Source organism: Neoarthrinium moseri, assembly GCF_022829205.1.
Source record: "Neoarthrinium moseri strain CBS 164.80 chromosome Unknown scaffold49_Wmoseri_CBS_16480, whole genome shotgun sequence".
In the NCBI taxonomy this organism is placed as follows: Eukaryota; Fungi; Ascomycota; class Sordariomycetes; order Amphisphaeriales; family Apiosporaceae; genus Neoarthrinium; species Neoarthrinium moseri.
The window spans coordinates 239,294-254,118 of NW_026055163.1; the positions used below are offsets into that span (position 1 = coordinate 239,294).

The window sequence follows — 14,825 nt, forward strand, 5'->3', positions numbered from 1 at the left end:
AGCATTTCGAAACTGCATTGCATGTTTTATCAAATTACCAGGCGCCGCCAGGGCCCTTCACTCGTGAGGGAAGCAATAGCAAACCACCAGAGCGCAGGAAGTATTACTGCTATTATTCAGCCAGCAGTGCGGCGCAGTGACAAATCATTTTGGAATCTGACCACCATCTCCCAGGCCTCCAGGCCCCGAAACAACGTGGCAGGCAAGGTGCCTTTCTGCGATTCGGCCAGAGACTTGTCAGCGTCGTAACCACTGAGCGGCTGCGCGCGTCGTAGCAGCGAAAAGAACCCTGTCGGCCATGCGCTGATCGGGCCTGGGGTACCCTCACGTCGACCACTGCTTTGGGATCATTGCAGGGCCCTTCTCTGTCGCTCTCCCCATTCCGTCCTGTGATTGAAACGTCAGCCGTCCATTATTGCAAATGGGGAGGAAATGAGGCCTGCGGGACCGAAATTGAGTAAGCTGAGGCCAAGTCCTTGTCCGGCACAGACAGGTACCGGGATACGATATAGGGCTGCCTGCGGCCTGCATGGTACTAGGTAGACTTGACCATAGAGTGGCTGCAGCACCGCCTCTGCCGTATCTGTAAGTTGAAAGCATTGTTACATCCGCCCAAGTGCCAGATACGGGGAAGAAACATGATAATTGTCGTGCGGGCCCTGACCGCCGCGCAGTTCCGCACCCCGCGGGCTTGTCGCAGGGACGATGCGAATGATTACTACTCGCATGCCTCAAGCTGACGCCAACCACGAGCGGGTGTTACCTATCTGGCTGGCCGTGACCTGTGCAATTCCCAATTGTTACGGACGAGACCGGGCCAGGCCGTATGAACCGCGACTTGCTTGCATGCGAGGAGATTGCACCTTGCTGAGCTGAGCTGAGCTGATGCTCAAATGTTAGGAATCCATGGTCTATCCAATGCCGGCCGAGACAATAGAACGGGGAATTCTCACTGAACCAGCTGGGTCGCGACTCTCTCGGTCCCCCGCGCCGGCGCTGATTGGCTCGAAAACGGACGGGTGGTAGGGGTTTGGGGTGTCTTTCCGCGGGGACCCAGATGCCTGGGTCACGGCTTGCGAGGGTCGCGCGACAGGGGGGCGCAGAAAGGCCCACGCAGCGGCAGGGGACTTTTGGGGGCCTGACGGGTTTGCGTTGCGTGCAACTCTGCGACGACGAGGCCACGGCGACAGACGAAGCGCGCAAACGCATGGGACTTTGGGGGCCGGACCCCTCCCTCCCCCTTGTGATACCCAATCTCGCCGGGACAAATGGAATGAATGAGCAGGCAACATGCTGTAGATCTGCCAACGGGCCCTGGCCAAAGTGCCGTATAGTTTCATTCCCTGTTTTCTTCTACATGCCGTGGTACGGCCAAGTACATGGCGACAGATGGCGTGGGTGTGCGCGATTGCGTAGACGGGTTGAGGCTTGGACGTGCAAAAGCGTCGCAATGATAGACGCATCACCAGCAACGCGCGCACCTGCGTGTCGCTTCTCAAATCAAGGACCTCGGCGCTCGGCCTCGGTCAGCCAAGCCGTCTAACATGTCCTATTCCGGCGTCGTTCACCAACGCACCCCAAGCCGCCAAGCGGGAAAGCAATGAGGTTGCTCGGCCCAGAACCGCGGGCCCTTTGTCCCACAATCCGAGGTCTGGAGCTGGAGGCATTCCGGAAGAGGTTCACGGTTTCGCTTGGCAGGGTTGGGTTAATTAGTCCGTGGTCCAGAAAGTCCGCTCCGCAGTGTTCGGTGTTTTTCGTCGTGCTCGTGACAGGTTTGGGAGCGGATTTGTTCCTAACCATTCCCTTAGCTTCGGCGTAACGGCCGAGCGCGAGGTTGGCCGAGAAAAGTTTGAGGCTTTCGGCAACTTTTACTTTGCTGGGCGGACTTTGTGCCCGCGCGCGCGTGTCACACCCTAAGAGTTGGAGAAATGTGGCCGATGTCGCATGGATTAACGATCAGTTGCACGTTTCGCGGCACATGGCTCGATAGAGTTCCATAGCTCTGTATCATGTAATCAAGTGACGGGACGAGCGCATAAGCGCATGTCTAAGGCGTGATTGACAAGATGCAATACTAAGCAAACATTCACAATGATGCAATCGGTCAATGATGTAGTGAATTTGTTTTCAATTCTGTTTCTTCCATTATGGGAGATACTGCTGCCATGATTGGTAATCTGGGTGCAAGGCGTTCCTCCACTCAACCATCCGACTTTTACAATGAAAAGCCATGGGAGCGAAACACCGCCCCGCCATTGCCCCTCTGTGTCCTGGCTTTGCCATGACTTCCTGATGCGGTAATCCTCGCCAAGTTTCCCCCCCATAATCTCTTTGAGTGGTGTAGTTCCGTCTCCGAAACAGTGTGGCCTGTCTATGCAGACCCCTTTAGGATCGCATGCGGCCAGGGGAGGAATCCCTTGATTCCTGCCAACCACTGTGCCCGAATCCCAATGATGTCAAGATGAAAATAAAAATAAAAAATAAAACCAATAAAAATCGCTTGCGCTCAGTCATGATGATGACGAGGATGAAATGCAGTGCCGCTAAGTGGTATTGTGAAACGCCGCCCATATGCAAAGAGAATCAGAAACAACTTTTTTGAATTACCCAGACCCATAGTAGTGACAAGAGGCGGAGGAAGGCTCCTAGTAGACCGATATGGCCGAGACCAGTCGTGCTGGATTCCTCGGTGGGAGGTAGAACCCTTGGTCGTAGAAGTCGGCCTTGTGATCCTCGGCCTCTTGTCTTGAGTCGTCGTAGTATTCTGAAGTTGTGACTGTAGTTTCTCTTCGCTTGTCGGAGAATGTGGGTAGAACTGCGAAGGGCGGCGAAGGTGGCATTGACTCGTCTTCTGAAGAGTCGAAGTCGTCGTCAAGCTCAGGTGGTGATGCCGAGTGTGATGGTGATCGGGTGAGCGTCAGAGCTGCGAAGTCCTCCTCCTCGTCCTCCTCCTCGAAGTCGTCCTCGTCCATGGCTTGCAGCTGTGGCGAGGGCGGCACGACGGTGTTGGAGGGCACTCTTCTCAGTGGAACGACGTCGGCCATCTCGATGTCGTCGTCGTCCGAAATGTCGCTGTCCGAGTCCGAGGAGTCCCAGTCATCCTCGGCCTGCTCTGGGGTGGAGTCGGCCCATTGTACGTGTCTGTCCTCGGTCTTTGGTGATGCTCCGCGGACGGATTGGTTGAACCAGCTCTCCTGTTCCCGCTCGGCATCGGCAAGGTCGAGCATGAGGGAGTCGAGCAGGTTGGCGTGGCCAACCAAGAGTCTGAGGTTGTGGTCAGGCTGGGCAGCCTCTCGCGAGAGCTTTGCCCGGGCCTTGTGGGCCAGGTAGTATGTCTGGGTGATGGACATCTTCTTGGGCGTTGGTGGTGGTGAGTGTGGATGGTGGAAGGGGGAGGAGAAGGCAGTTGTTGAGACCATCGTGTATTGTAGTGGTAGTAATATACGTCCAAGCGGTCTGTGTATGTTATGGTGCAATAGGTAGCAGTAATTCTCTGCTCTGGTGAGTCAGGCCCCGAAGGTCGGCAAGGCGTCCGTACTTGTATAAGTAATTGACGTGCGCAGGGATTAGACTCGGTCTGGCGGTTTGGCTTGCGCCCTGGGGCGGGGGTCCCCTTCCGGTACGAGGGGGTACCTGGGTACTTGGGTCACGCTTGTGGAAAAAGTCGAGGCTGCCGTCGTGGAGCGCAGCAAGCGAGCTGAGAGCGAGTGCCGTTTCCGTCCTGGGGCTATTGGGCTGGGCACCTGGTCTCTCGTCTGTGTTGTGTGTATTGGGAATAGGGCTCTTGCTGGGCTCGAGCTCAGGTATCTCTCTTTGATCAGTGCGATGCTTGTTTGTTGCTTTGGGCAGTAAGAGAATAGTACTGGAATGCTGAGTCTAGAGCTGGTCCCGGAGAAGCGGGAGGATGGGCTATCCTTATGTAAATGGACGATGACCGGATCTGCTGAGCGAGCGTGTTGTGCTGGCTCGGCCTTAAACGGGGTCAGGAGGGCACGGAGGAATCGCATCGGCCTTTGCTTGTGTAAGTACGGGTTACGAGCGGTGAGTCGACAGGGTGCATGGCTTACGCGGAGACTTCTCGCATAATTCGTGCTCCCGCCCAACCATTGCCCAGGTGGACTCGTCGGAGTTTGAAGAGCGCCGGTGGCTTGGTCCCTGCAGCCATGATGACTCTGACTCCCCGGCCGTTGTTACCTGCGGCCTAGCGTATTACTTGCTTAGTATGCAGAGTCTAGTCCCCTGGAGGTAGGTATACCACTCAAACCCGCGGTCTTATGGCTGTCCTGCTAATGCCGGGCCCGCGGGGCGGTCACAAAGGTTACCTGCGTTAAACTACGAGCGAGGCTAAGCACATCAGTCGAATCCGGATGCGACAGTGTTTCGCTCGTACCGGGACGCCCAGTCGCCAGCCAACAGTGACCTCAACGGGACCTGCGCCCTTTTGCGCCCTCGCACTCCAGCCCACACACCGCTGGGAAACGCGCGCCCTTCTCGCTGGTTGTGACTCGTTTTCGCATGCTGAGGAATCGGCGGCCGTTTTCCACCACCATACCCCTGCACACCCCTAGCCCTGCACAGCAAAAATGCTGATTGTTCAGCATCGTGGTGCCCGCAAAACCCTTCGCCGATTAATAATTCCCGGCTCCCGCACGGCACCGATTGAGTCAACCTTTCATTAGATTCGTGGACTACCGGCTTCGAATGGTTTCGCAGCAATCTCGCAACCCTAGCCGTGCATGAGGTCAATGATCGACCACATTTTATCCGTCCATGACAAGTGCAAGACGCTTTGTCGCACGCGGCTTACAGAGCATCGAGTATATGACAATTCAATCAACTTTGGCATACAACGGGCTCTGCGTGTTTGACTGTCCCATGGCCCTGAGACTGGCCAATTTCTCCGTCGCGGCAGAAGGCTACTAGCCTTGTACTTAATTCGAGTCTGCCAAATTTCCTCCACACGTCGCAGGACATGCTGTCGTCTGATGTCAAGACTCGCGATGCATCAGATTAGATGAGCCCCATCTCCCTGGGTTCCCCCCGGTTTGTGACGGCGGTAACAGCCTTTGTGACTAGCTCGTAGCGCCCACTGCCAATCTCCCACGGCTGGCTGGAGATTCGGACTCGCTTGGGCTCGGGTCCGTCCCCAATGCCGGATCCCGCTCTGATTCATCATTCATCAGGCAGTCGTTTTTCCAAGATCACTGGCGCAGCTTTAGTCTCCGTGCCAACTCAAAATGATGCGTCATCATGATATCCGAGCCATTGTTGGCAGGGCGCAGGATTTTTTGGAGTCTGCATAACTCTTTGTGCACATTGAGCGATCAGAGAGTGACGAGCCAGGGGGCCAGAAGCGACGTCCACGTCGCTTCAGACAAGCCAAGGCTGTCTTTAATTGACACCTCACGATCTGCGCTTACGCATAACAACACAGCAGCACTGCATTTACATAGTACAGCCCGTGGAGAAAGGGCTGCCCGCCTTTTTGGCAGCGGACATGCCTAAACGATCCCCGGCGGTGTCACGAAATCAATTTGTCTGAAAACCCCAACTTCCACAGCACCCTTGTGGGCTCCGCTTCTCAGGAACAGCATGCATCTGTGCTCTTTGGGCTTGGATTCCCCACGGCCGATTCTCGTATGTTCCCTACTGTGCTGGGAATCCATTGGTGGTGCTTGGTGAGATGCAAGCCCTCAGATCAGTGTGGAGAGCGTAAATGTAGGGCTGAGATAGCCGGGTAGATTTGTTAGATAATCTGCCCATATTACTCAGCCACGATGCTCGGTCATCTCCTTGAGGGACCGGCGTTTGCGCCGTAACGTAGCAGATCAGGGCCTTGGCGGCCCTCAGGCCAGCGAAAGACGCCATGCTACGACGGTCTCGCAACTGAAGCTGCAGACTGCAATTGAATTTGTTGGCATTTTGCCAAGCGACAGTTGGCTGTGTATCAAGACTGCTGAGGTGAGTCGCTTGATTGGGAGGAAATTGCACGGCCGACTTCCCCCTGTAAAATGATCTCAGGACTAGGCGGGAGAGAGATCTCAGACCAGTCAGGCAGCAGAATTATTGACAACTGACATCGCGACAAGCCTCCCCCATGTTGAGCTGAGGACGAAACAGGTCCACGTAGTTGTTGTACACAGTAGCTCCAATTTTCCGAGGCTCCTGCCGCGTAGTATGGTACGCCGCCGTACGATGCACGTACACAACTTCAGACGGGGTGGAGCCAGTGGTCAATGTTTTTCAATTTGCACAATTATATTCAATGAGGCTTGTTACCGTCACGAAAAGAAGACCCTGGATTTGAACGGGTTTCGCATCATGTAAGCGCTCATTCCCGTTTTGCCAGGGAACCCTTTTCTTCTGGCACATCGTCGGATTTCCGTCGCGCAACAGTCGGCATTGCATCCGGGTAACAAACAATAGCCTACAGGCGGGCAGCCGTAATCAGAGTTCGATCTGACATGCGTCGAAGCAGCAGGCCGGAATTTCCAGGAGCGTTCCTTTTCCATGCATCGTGGTACCCTTCGAGAAGCCTTCTCCATGATGCAGGCAGTGCATACCTGCAGAAGTAAGCCCATGGTTACAGAGGTTCAGCCACTCAGCCAGCCATCAATATCGGAGCCCAGTGAAGGTAACCAAGCATACCGCCTCGGCCGCGCATACAACCGTAGCAACTTGAAGGCCACTGCAAGCGTCTGATATCTTAGTGTCTGCACAACCATCGTTCAAATTTTTTTTTCTTTGTTAGCCAGTTCCATTGGCAAAGAAGATTCGGCCGTACTATGGTAAAAGACCCGGGCGGATCAAGTCTAACAGCGAGGTGGAGTCTCGGAGTTAGCCGCTGGAGTTTAGCTTCCAGGCTCTCAGGCCCATGTGTGACTCCGTAACGCAGTACTAGATGGGTAACAGCGTGGTACCCCAGGCCGGTTTTGCTAGTTTAGTCTCCTGGCCTTCCGGAGTGCAAGCGTGACCACCCGAATGCGAGTCCAAATACCCTCATGACCCAGGCCCGGTGTCTCTTCCACGAGTCCTTCCGACTTGTCCGTAGAACACCCTGTTCAAATCATTGACAAGGCCATCAGCCCAAAAACCACGCATACTGCTTGCGTGGACGATCACCAGGCAGACAGCGCTGTTGTTTACCCGACTCGCTTCCGGTTCATATTCTTGGAAGTAAACATTAGACGCAACCGTTGGCTCCCGAACGGAGACCTAAGGCGCCGAACGGAACCAAAGGGAGGTCATGAGGAATCAATCAGATCTACGCCAGGGATTCCCAAGGCTCCCAAGGCTTCCATCCTGTTAACTCGTTTTGGGCTGTCCGCAGGCAGATCATTGCTCCGCGGCTCCCGTCCGCATAGACGGGTGTGGGGGAAGCGTTGGTGCTGCTGGTCGGCTTTTATCCAAACACCGAGGAAGCGCGCCCTGGCGCCGTCCATGCCAGGACACGGGGGAACGGGGCTTTTCCTATCCTACCTCCGTCCCAGGCCAACCGACCGGCGGAAACTTATTTTCTTCGCTCTGGCTAAGGCTTAATGACACATATCCTGCATAGAGTTGGCGGCGTTTCTCTCCTCAGAACGGCCGGCTCTTTGAGTCGCACACTCCTAGCGTGCCGAAGACCCGTTTCCGAGGTTGAGGTCGAACAAGCCTTGATGCGGTCATAGCTACCAGGAACCCTGCGCACATGTCAGGAACGCATATCAGGAACCAAGGCGACGCATTTTACTTCATTGGGATTTTTCGCTCAAGCTGTCACTACATCATAACCGCTTACCGATGCAACCATTAGCCAACCAGTCCTTGGTGAACGATGCCTCTTAGGAATCTGATTCCTGCCGTCGTTCCCTTAGAGGGCAGATCTCAGGGCAGTGCCTTCACAACATTCCCACCATCGCAGCCATCATGAAGTAAGTGCAGATGTAATTTGAAATCCTCGCAAAGAGGCGCCGCCATAGTCGTAATCCTATTCAATGCCATAGTAAGCCTACGGTAAGGGACCGTATCCCAAGCCTGGGGCCGGAATCCTCTCCGCCACGTGGGATGAAGAACAACGACGTAAGAGTGACATCGCATTCGCTCCGCCACGGCAGTGCAGTCTGTGGAGCCTGACTGTCAGGTACCACCCGTCCCATTGTGGAAGAAGCTTAACTCCCGCAGCTGAAGGATGGGGGCTGGATGACAAACCCGGAATGAACTAGTAAACCCGTTACAAGCTGACATATAGTGGTGGCATTCGCTTAGTCCCATTCCTTAGACTGGGGAGTCAACCCTTGCTGATCCAACGGACCCTCCCTGACAAATCAGGATGCTTCATTGATTACCCTGTATATCATCCTATGTCAGAGTAACCGAGATGGCAGGCCAGTCGCTAGGGCTATATCATTCGGACTAGATAAGGTTGGTGTCATCATTGTCGAACAGAAAGCAGTAGCACCAAGACAAGGCGGGTGGCAAAGCTAAGGGGATACTTGGCAGTATCTGCAGCGGACGGAACCCATAGACTTTCGTTGGCAGCGCTTTGACTAATTGATGAACCTCATTATTGAACAAGATGAAGTAACTATTGATCTTCTATGCTATAGTAGAACTCGTGACTGTGAACAAGATACATATGAGGTATCACAAAAAAAACAGGTAATATAGTGTAGACGTGGTATATAGGTTGTATTCGCAAAGCGGGACATCTTTGGCCGCAATCTAACGTCTATAGTGTCTATGTGGTCCAGAATATCTTGGCGGTAATACGAACTCTAGTTTATCGCCATCTTCAACAACTCTCTGCTGCCATATTGTCATGTCCGCTTGGAAGATCTCCATCGCCGCCTCGTCACCTGCATCGAATGGCTCCTTGCCACTGCCAATTTGCGCTAACTGCGCCTGCGAAACGGCCAATCCCAGCGACAAATCATTCTCCAGCGGCCTCATGGGTTTTCTGGCTCCCATGACTCGGCCATCGAGAATATCTCTGCAGAGTTCTGGTTCAGCAGTGGCTGGTCGGCCGATGCCAACCCCATCCACGGTATCAAGGCTCCGGACCATTGCCTCGGCGGACCGGAAGCCACCGCTCAGGTAAACCCTCAACTTCGTATCCGGACCCAGGGCCTTGGTGATAGTCTCAGCCCACTCGAGGAAGAAGGCCTCGCGGCGGCGCGTCGACTCCTTCTCCCAGTGCATGCCGGACTGGCCAGCCATGCCGCCGCTCAGCTCGACGAAGTCGAAGCCGAGGGCCTCGAGGGCCTGGCACAGCTCGCGCGCCTCGCGGGGCGTGACGCCGCCGTCCTGGAACTCGACGCTGTTGAGCTTGGCCGCGACGACGAAACCCGGGCGGACGCGCGCTTTGATGGCCCGCGCCACCTCGGACACGAAGCGCAGCCGCGACTCCATCGTCTGCGGCCCGTACGCGTCGGTGCGCTTGTTGGTCAGCCGCGACAGGAACTGCGACAGCAGGTACCCGTGCGCCGCGTGCAGCTCGACGCCGTCGAAGCCGGCCTTCTCGAGGTACGCCGCCGCGTGCGCGAATCCCGCTATGAGTCTCGCGATCTCCTCCTCCGTCGCGGGGTGCGGTGTGGCGTATTCCATACCATTTCCTTTGTCTGGCGTTCATCATTAGTTTTCTGTCAAGTATCGTCTGGTTTTTGACACTACCAGATCGAATAGACTCACCTAGTTGTACGTCAGACGCTGACACGGCGACGGGATTGTAGCGGTATTGGAGCTGGCGGCCCGGATGTGTGATCTGGGCAATCATGAGACTCCCGTCCGCCTTCCCCGCTGCGGCGATCTTCTTGAACATCTCAAAACGCTCACCTGTCGGTTCGCACTCGGGTGTTACGATCATGTCACCGGCAGCAGCGATGGATCGGAAGTCAGTTTCCACGTTCCCGGTCACTATCAAACCCCAGCTGTTCTGTCCTTCACCCCAGCTATCACCCCCTGATAAGCATGTAGTTCCGCATAATAGGCGCCAGGCGCAAGGCTGAAAGACAATAGACTGACCGCTTATAAAGCTCTACCAGTTCATCTGTGGGAACACCTCTTTGTTGGGCGTCCGTGGGGCTCCAGCTTGCTAGGCCCTGGGCGCTTTCATGAAGCGATTTTTGGCAATCCGCCCGGAAGGATGGAATTGGAGTGGTTGAGCGAGAGACGAAATGTCCACATCCGTAGTACCGTAGCGTTGTGAAGCCATGGTGATACTTCGATTAGATGGCTGCGATGATACAAGACAGTGTGACCAGTAAGTTTGGGTCAGAATAGACACCCTATACCTGGTTGATCTTTATACCCGCTTGAGCACTCGTTCAAGCGCCATGCTACAGCCATCTCAAAAGTTCACTTGGCCAATAGCGACAGTTCAGCACCGTTGGCAGGAGTCACTGGATCCCAGGAACGAGGCTGGGTTTGGAATAATTGGCTATCGATAGTGTTCATGCTCCGCTCACATGCAACTTAGCCAGGCTGTATGACTGATATCTCTTCGGATCCCCGCAAGAGTCCAATGGATTATCAATCGTATCTTTCACCTGTTCCCCTGATGGGGAGGCCGAAGCTATGCGGTGCTGTAGGTCTCCCCGTTATGATTGACCGTTATGGTTGGCCGTTATGCTTATTTGTTATGCCGACTTTTTGTGTATTCAATGGCCATAGGTGATTAAATAAATAATCCAAAAGTGTTATCAAGAATGCCTTTTACAAGCGATGTAGACGATCTAGCCGCATTTATGCAGGGCCCTGCATTGCGAACTGTGAAGTTGCAAGCAGGTAATCTTGTACCAGCCGAAGGTCTGGCGCTCTACTTACTCACGAAGTCCTAGTAGGAATCACCGCATGTATTGACAAGAACTAGCTGTGATGCCTCATAAATAGTCTTTGACATGATCTCATGTTACCATGGTGGTTTCAAGCCCAAGACGATCAAGTTGTCCGGTCAATCCTATTTCGTCTCCTTTTCTTGCAGCTGGTAAGGAGTTTATGACTGGCATCTGCGAACATTTGTTGCGAATGTGAAAGTTTCCATCGACTCCTGTATTCCAGTTTAATCAATTTGCAAGACAAGTTCAAGTTGCTTCTCAAGTGCACCCGCGAAGGGTATCAGCTGCAGTGCATTAAGCGAAATTGCGTGTGGTGCTTCTGTAGATACATATCTAGTAGCCAGGGAGGCTGATAGGACCAGTACGGTTCGAGGGGTTCGCTGAACTGGGACTGGAAATACAGTTGAATTATCGTATGTTATACAAAATTGGACCACAAAAGGAAGGACGAAGGTATCAGGGAAGCATATGAGCCGTCGGCAACTGTCTAGGTAGTAACGCAAACCCCCTATTCAGCCCGTAGCTTCTGCATGCCACGCTTCCTCTTTCCACCCACCTCCTTGTGCTCCTCAATCTCCAGTAGTGCTTCTCTCTTCTTCTCACTGACAACCTTGAGCGCGTCGCGGATGACTCTGGTCTCAAGGTTAACCCCTTCCTCCTCCCATGCTACCAGAGGTCGTCCGACGCGCTTCTCGATGGCCAGGATGAGGTCAACATCCCTCTGCCCGACGAAGCTGACAGCGTCACCCTTCCGCCCAGCTCGAGCCGTACGACCAACCCGATGAATGTAGTCATCTGGGTCTCGAGGGATGTCATAATTGATCACTAGGGACACCTCAGGGATATCAAGACCTCGGGCAGCTACGTCGGTCGCAACTAATATCCGTGCTGCAGATGCTCGGAAACGACCAAGATTGTCTATTCTTTGGCGCTGGGGTAGCTTTGAATGCAGTGAGGTTACCCGGTGATCTAGTAACCGGAGCAGATGATGCAGAAACTCGGCGGTACTCGTCCTGTTGCAGAAAATGATAATAGACTTCTCAACGTTGACATCAGTGAGCAGGAACATGTGCAGATAGTGCTCCTTGTGGGTGACGGGTACTTGGATGTACATCTGATTGAGCGTTGCTGGGATGGCGAGTACCTGCGTGTCAACCTCACAAACGAATGGCGCCTCTTTTCCTGGTTTACGGGGCAGATCCTTCAGCGCTCGTACTTCAGGTGTCATCGTTGCAGTAAAGAGCAGTGTCTGCCTTTCCACTGACGGCGGAAGGACTGCAAGGCACTCCTCTGTAATTTAGTCAGTAAACCGGAAGTTCCAGAACGAAGAGCACCAAAGCAAGCACAACGTACCAATGTCAGGTAGCATAGAGCCCGGACCCCCTGAAGTAAGCAACCTATCCGCCTCGTCGAGTACTAGAAACTTGACTCGTCGCAGGCCGCCCCAGGTATCTTCACCAGAACTCCTGATGTGGTCAGCCAAACGGCCCGGGGTCGCAACAATCACATGTGGACGCTGAGCTAAGGCGATCGCTTGTGACCGCATATCAGCTCCCCCAGTGATCAAGATAGCCTTTACGGTCTGTGCTGCTGAAATCGCTTTCACCTGCTCCATGATTTGCAGAGCCAGTTCCCTTGGACTTGTCAGCGTTCTGTATTGCTAAGAGTCTGAGAGGAAGCCTTACCTTGTCGCCGTCAAGATCACGGCAAATATCGCGCTGGGGTCCTCTGCAAGTTTTTGCAGAATAGGGGCTGCAAAGGCCACAGTCTTTCCTGAACCTGTACGGCTTCCTCCGATGCAATCACGCCCCTTTAGGATCTGGGGGATACAGGCCTTCTGAATGCCAGTGGGCCGTTTGATGGCCATGTTGGCCAGGGACTGGACTAGCCATGGCCGCAGCTTGAGAGAATCGAAAGTAGTGTTGGGATCGACTGGAACAGAAGTTGTAGTGGTCTCCGGTTTAACGCCTGCTGTAGCATCTGGCTTCACCTTTGGGGGCTCCGCTGTCTTCTTCCTGATACGAGATGGTGCCTGAATAGACGATATGGCAGAGGTTTGATATGGCTCATCATCTTCAGGGTCGACCTCTACATCCACGCTGACCTTGCGTTTCTTCCTTGGCGCATCGCTATCCAGGGCGTCTGAATCCGAGTTGCTGCCCTCGTCGCTTTCCTCCGCGATGTCACTGTCCCTGCTTGCATCTGATTGCGACGACAGTGACTGAACCTCAAGAACCTCGGCCTTGGCGGCGCGCTGCTTCGCGGCCGTGCTCTTGGTAGATGGCATGACTGATCCGCAGATGAGATAAGCGGCTGGTCGTGTGATGACCGAGAGGGTGAACGTATATCTGACTGGCGTGCCTGGTAAAAGGTACCTCGCCCACAGTCTTGGCCTCGAGGATACTTTGCGGCTCTGAGTGCACAGGCTAGATGCCGGATGGGGAAGTCAGATATGTGTCAGACGCTCGTTCCGGGATGGCTGCACACTTCTGCGGTCCAGCACATACACAGAGCCAACCCCTACACTCGATGATGGCATGTGTCGACGGGACGCCGATGAGATGTGAAAATCTTCTACTGTAAGCTCGCGCTTGCCAGAAAAATTCACAGTGGGGCGGTTGCAGGGGGGCGGGGGCTGCTAGGGGACAGGGGGGGAGGGGGGTCTGTCCACTGGCCGCAGGAGGCTGTCAGTTAGCGGCCGGTGTGGGGTAAAACGGCAAACCGGCCGCGGGCAACGGGGGGGGGCACCGTAAGGTACGTACCTAGGTGCCTCGGGGCCTACCTAGACCCCTAGAGGGCAGCTAGCCGCCGGCGCTTGAAGATGGCATGACGGTTAATAGCGACTGGCTCGACTGGCTTGCCTTTCACATGATCCTTGAGCCTCTTGCGCTCGCGAGATTGGAGACAATTGCCGCTGGATCGACATTGCAGTCCTGCGCATAAATGAAGGCCTGTGTTTGCTATGCCAGCATGCCTGATCCCCGCCTGCCGAGCCGGTCAGTCACCTACTACAAAGGCAGCCCCGTTCGAGGAAGCTCGGGATGGCTTCCCATACGACCCAGGAAACCGAGTGGCTCTGAGGCTCGGGGCTAGCCTGCCATTGAGCATTGAATCTCACGAGCTTCTGCGCCCGAGTCCATCGACTGCGACCTTGGGCGATGCGGCCTGAGCGAGCACCTGCAAAACCTGGGGGAGGTTGCCATCGACTCGACCCTTGCAGAGAGCCCGGCTCCGAACCAACACGAGCCCTCAAGTGAGGGACGCGTCACGTGGAAAAGCAACAAGATCACACCCATGGGATCGAAGTTCTGGTCAATCATGCGGATGTTTATGGCCGCTCCAACCGAAAGCATGTCCTTCCTTGGAGACACTACGTGGTAAGATACCGGGAAGCTTCTCACCATCACCATAGGCCACTGGATACCCCAAATCTGACTCCGCAGCCTTGGTGGTGGCTTGTGATTCGGCCACGTCGATGTAAGGTGAGAAAGGCGGCGGCACTCTTGATCGGTTGTAGAGGATTTTTGGACCCCAGAAGACACACACCTGCATGTCTCCTGTAATGTAGCCCCCAATGCTGCACCGCCATGGCGCAGAAGGATCGGGCTGCGTCCGCCGATGTTTGAGGTTCTTCTTCTGCAATGGTAGGTTGCTCTGAGCTGCGACCAGCGGTGTCAGTGACCGCATGCTTACCTGCGGAAAGATTGCGAGGTTGCACGAGGGCCACCACACGCGCAAGAACCTGACTCCCGACACTGCAGAGTGTTGGTGCACAAGCACGCATGTGCGTGTGCCTGCAAGCATACGACTAACGTAGTTGTGCGTGCTGCCGTCTCACCAAAGTCCACCCATCCCTCGTCTGAAGTTGCTGGAGCAGACCAGCGTCAGAGTGACGTTTGGAGGCACGCTGGCCAGCTTGGGGATCAGAGCAGCTGGAGAATGTTCATGTGCCGTACCACGACCAGCCAGAGGGCTTTGTGGCTTGGTTGCTGGTGTTGCATCATTGCCTAC

General features: G+C 54.7%; 5 protein-coding genes across 5 annotated transcripts; all 5 read right to left on the reverse strand.

The window, feature by feature from the left end:
* Positions 1 to 2,645: 2,645 nt before the first annotated feature.
* On the reverse strand, positions 2,646 to 3,419 carry JN550_010081 (uncharacterized protein; the record flags this gene model as incomplete). Its single annotated transcript, XM_049308296.1, has 1 exon — positions 2,646 to 3,419. The coding sequence occupies one exon, from the start codon at positions 3,417 to 3,419 to the stop codon at positions 2,646 to 2,648; it is 774 nt and encodes a 257-aa protein (XP_049168009.1).
* A 46-nt stretch (positions 3,420 to 3,465) lies between these two features.
* On the reverse strand, positions 3,466 to 4,165 carry JN550_010082 (uncharacterized protein; the record flags this gene model as incomplete). The annotated part of the gene is made up of 3 exons (XM_049308297.1): positions 3,466 to 3,807; positions 3,864 to 4,011; positions 4,068 to 4,165. 3 exons carry the CDS (start codon positions 4,163 to 4,165, stop codon positions 3,466 to 3,468), a joined length of 588 nt encoding a protein of 195 aa, XP_049168010.1.
* Positions 4,166 to 8,703: 4,538 nt separating this feature from the next.
* On the reverse strand, positions 8,704 to 9,844 carry JN550_010083 (uncharacterized protein; the record flags this gene model as incomplete). Its single annotated transcript, XM_049308298.1, has 2 exons — positions 8,704 to 9,599; positions 9,670 to 9,844. 2 exons carry the CDS (start codon positions 9,842 to 9,844, stop codon positions 8,704 to 8,706), a joined length of 1,071 nt encoding a protein of 356 aa, XP_049168011.1.
* Positions 9,845 to 11,322: 1,478 nt separating this feature from the next.
* JN550_010084 (uncharacterized protein) lies at positions 11,323 to 13,101 on the reverse strand (the record flags this gene model as incomplete). Its single annotated transcript, XM_049308299.1, has 3 exons — positions 11,323 to 12,104; positions 12,168 to 12,448; positions 12,500 to 13,101. The coding sequence occupies 3 exons, from the start codon at positions 13,099 to 13,101 to the stop codon at positions 11,323 to 11,325; spliced, it is 1,665 nt and encodes a 554-aa protein (XP_049168012.1).
* Positions 13,102 to 14,126: 1,025 nt separating this feature from the next.
* Positions 14,127 to 14,501, reverse strand: JN550_010085 (uncharacterized protein; the record flags this gene model as incomplete). Its single annotated transcript, XM_049308300.1, has 1 exon — positions 14,127 to 14,501. One exon carries the CDS (start codon positions 14,499 to 14,501, stop codon positions 14,127 to 14,129), a length of 375 nt encoding a protein of 124 aa, XP_049168013.1.
* Between the last annotated feature and the right edge of the window lie 324 nt (positions 14,502 to 14,825).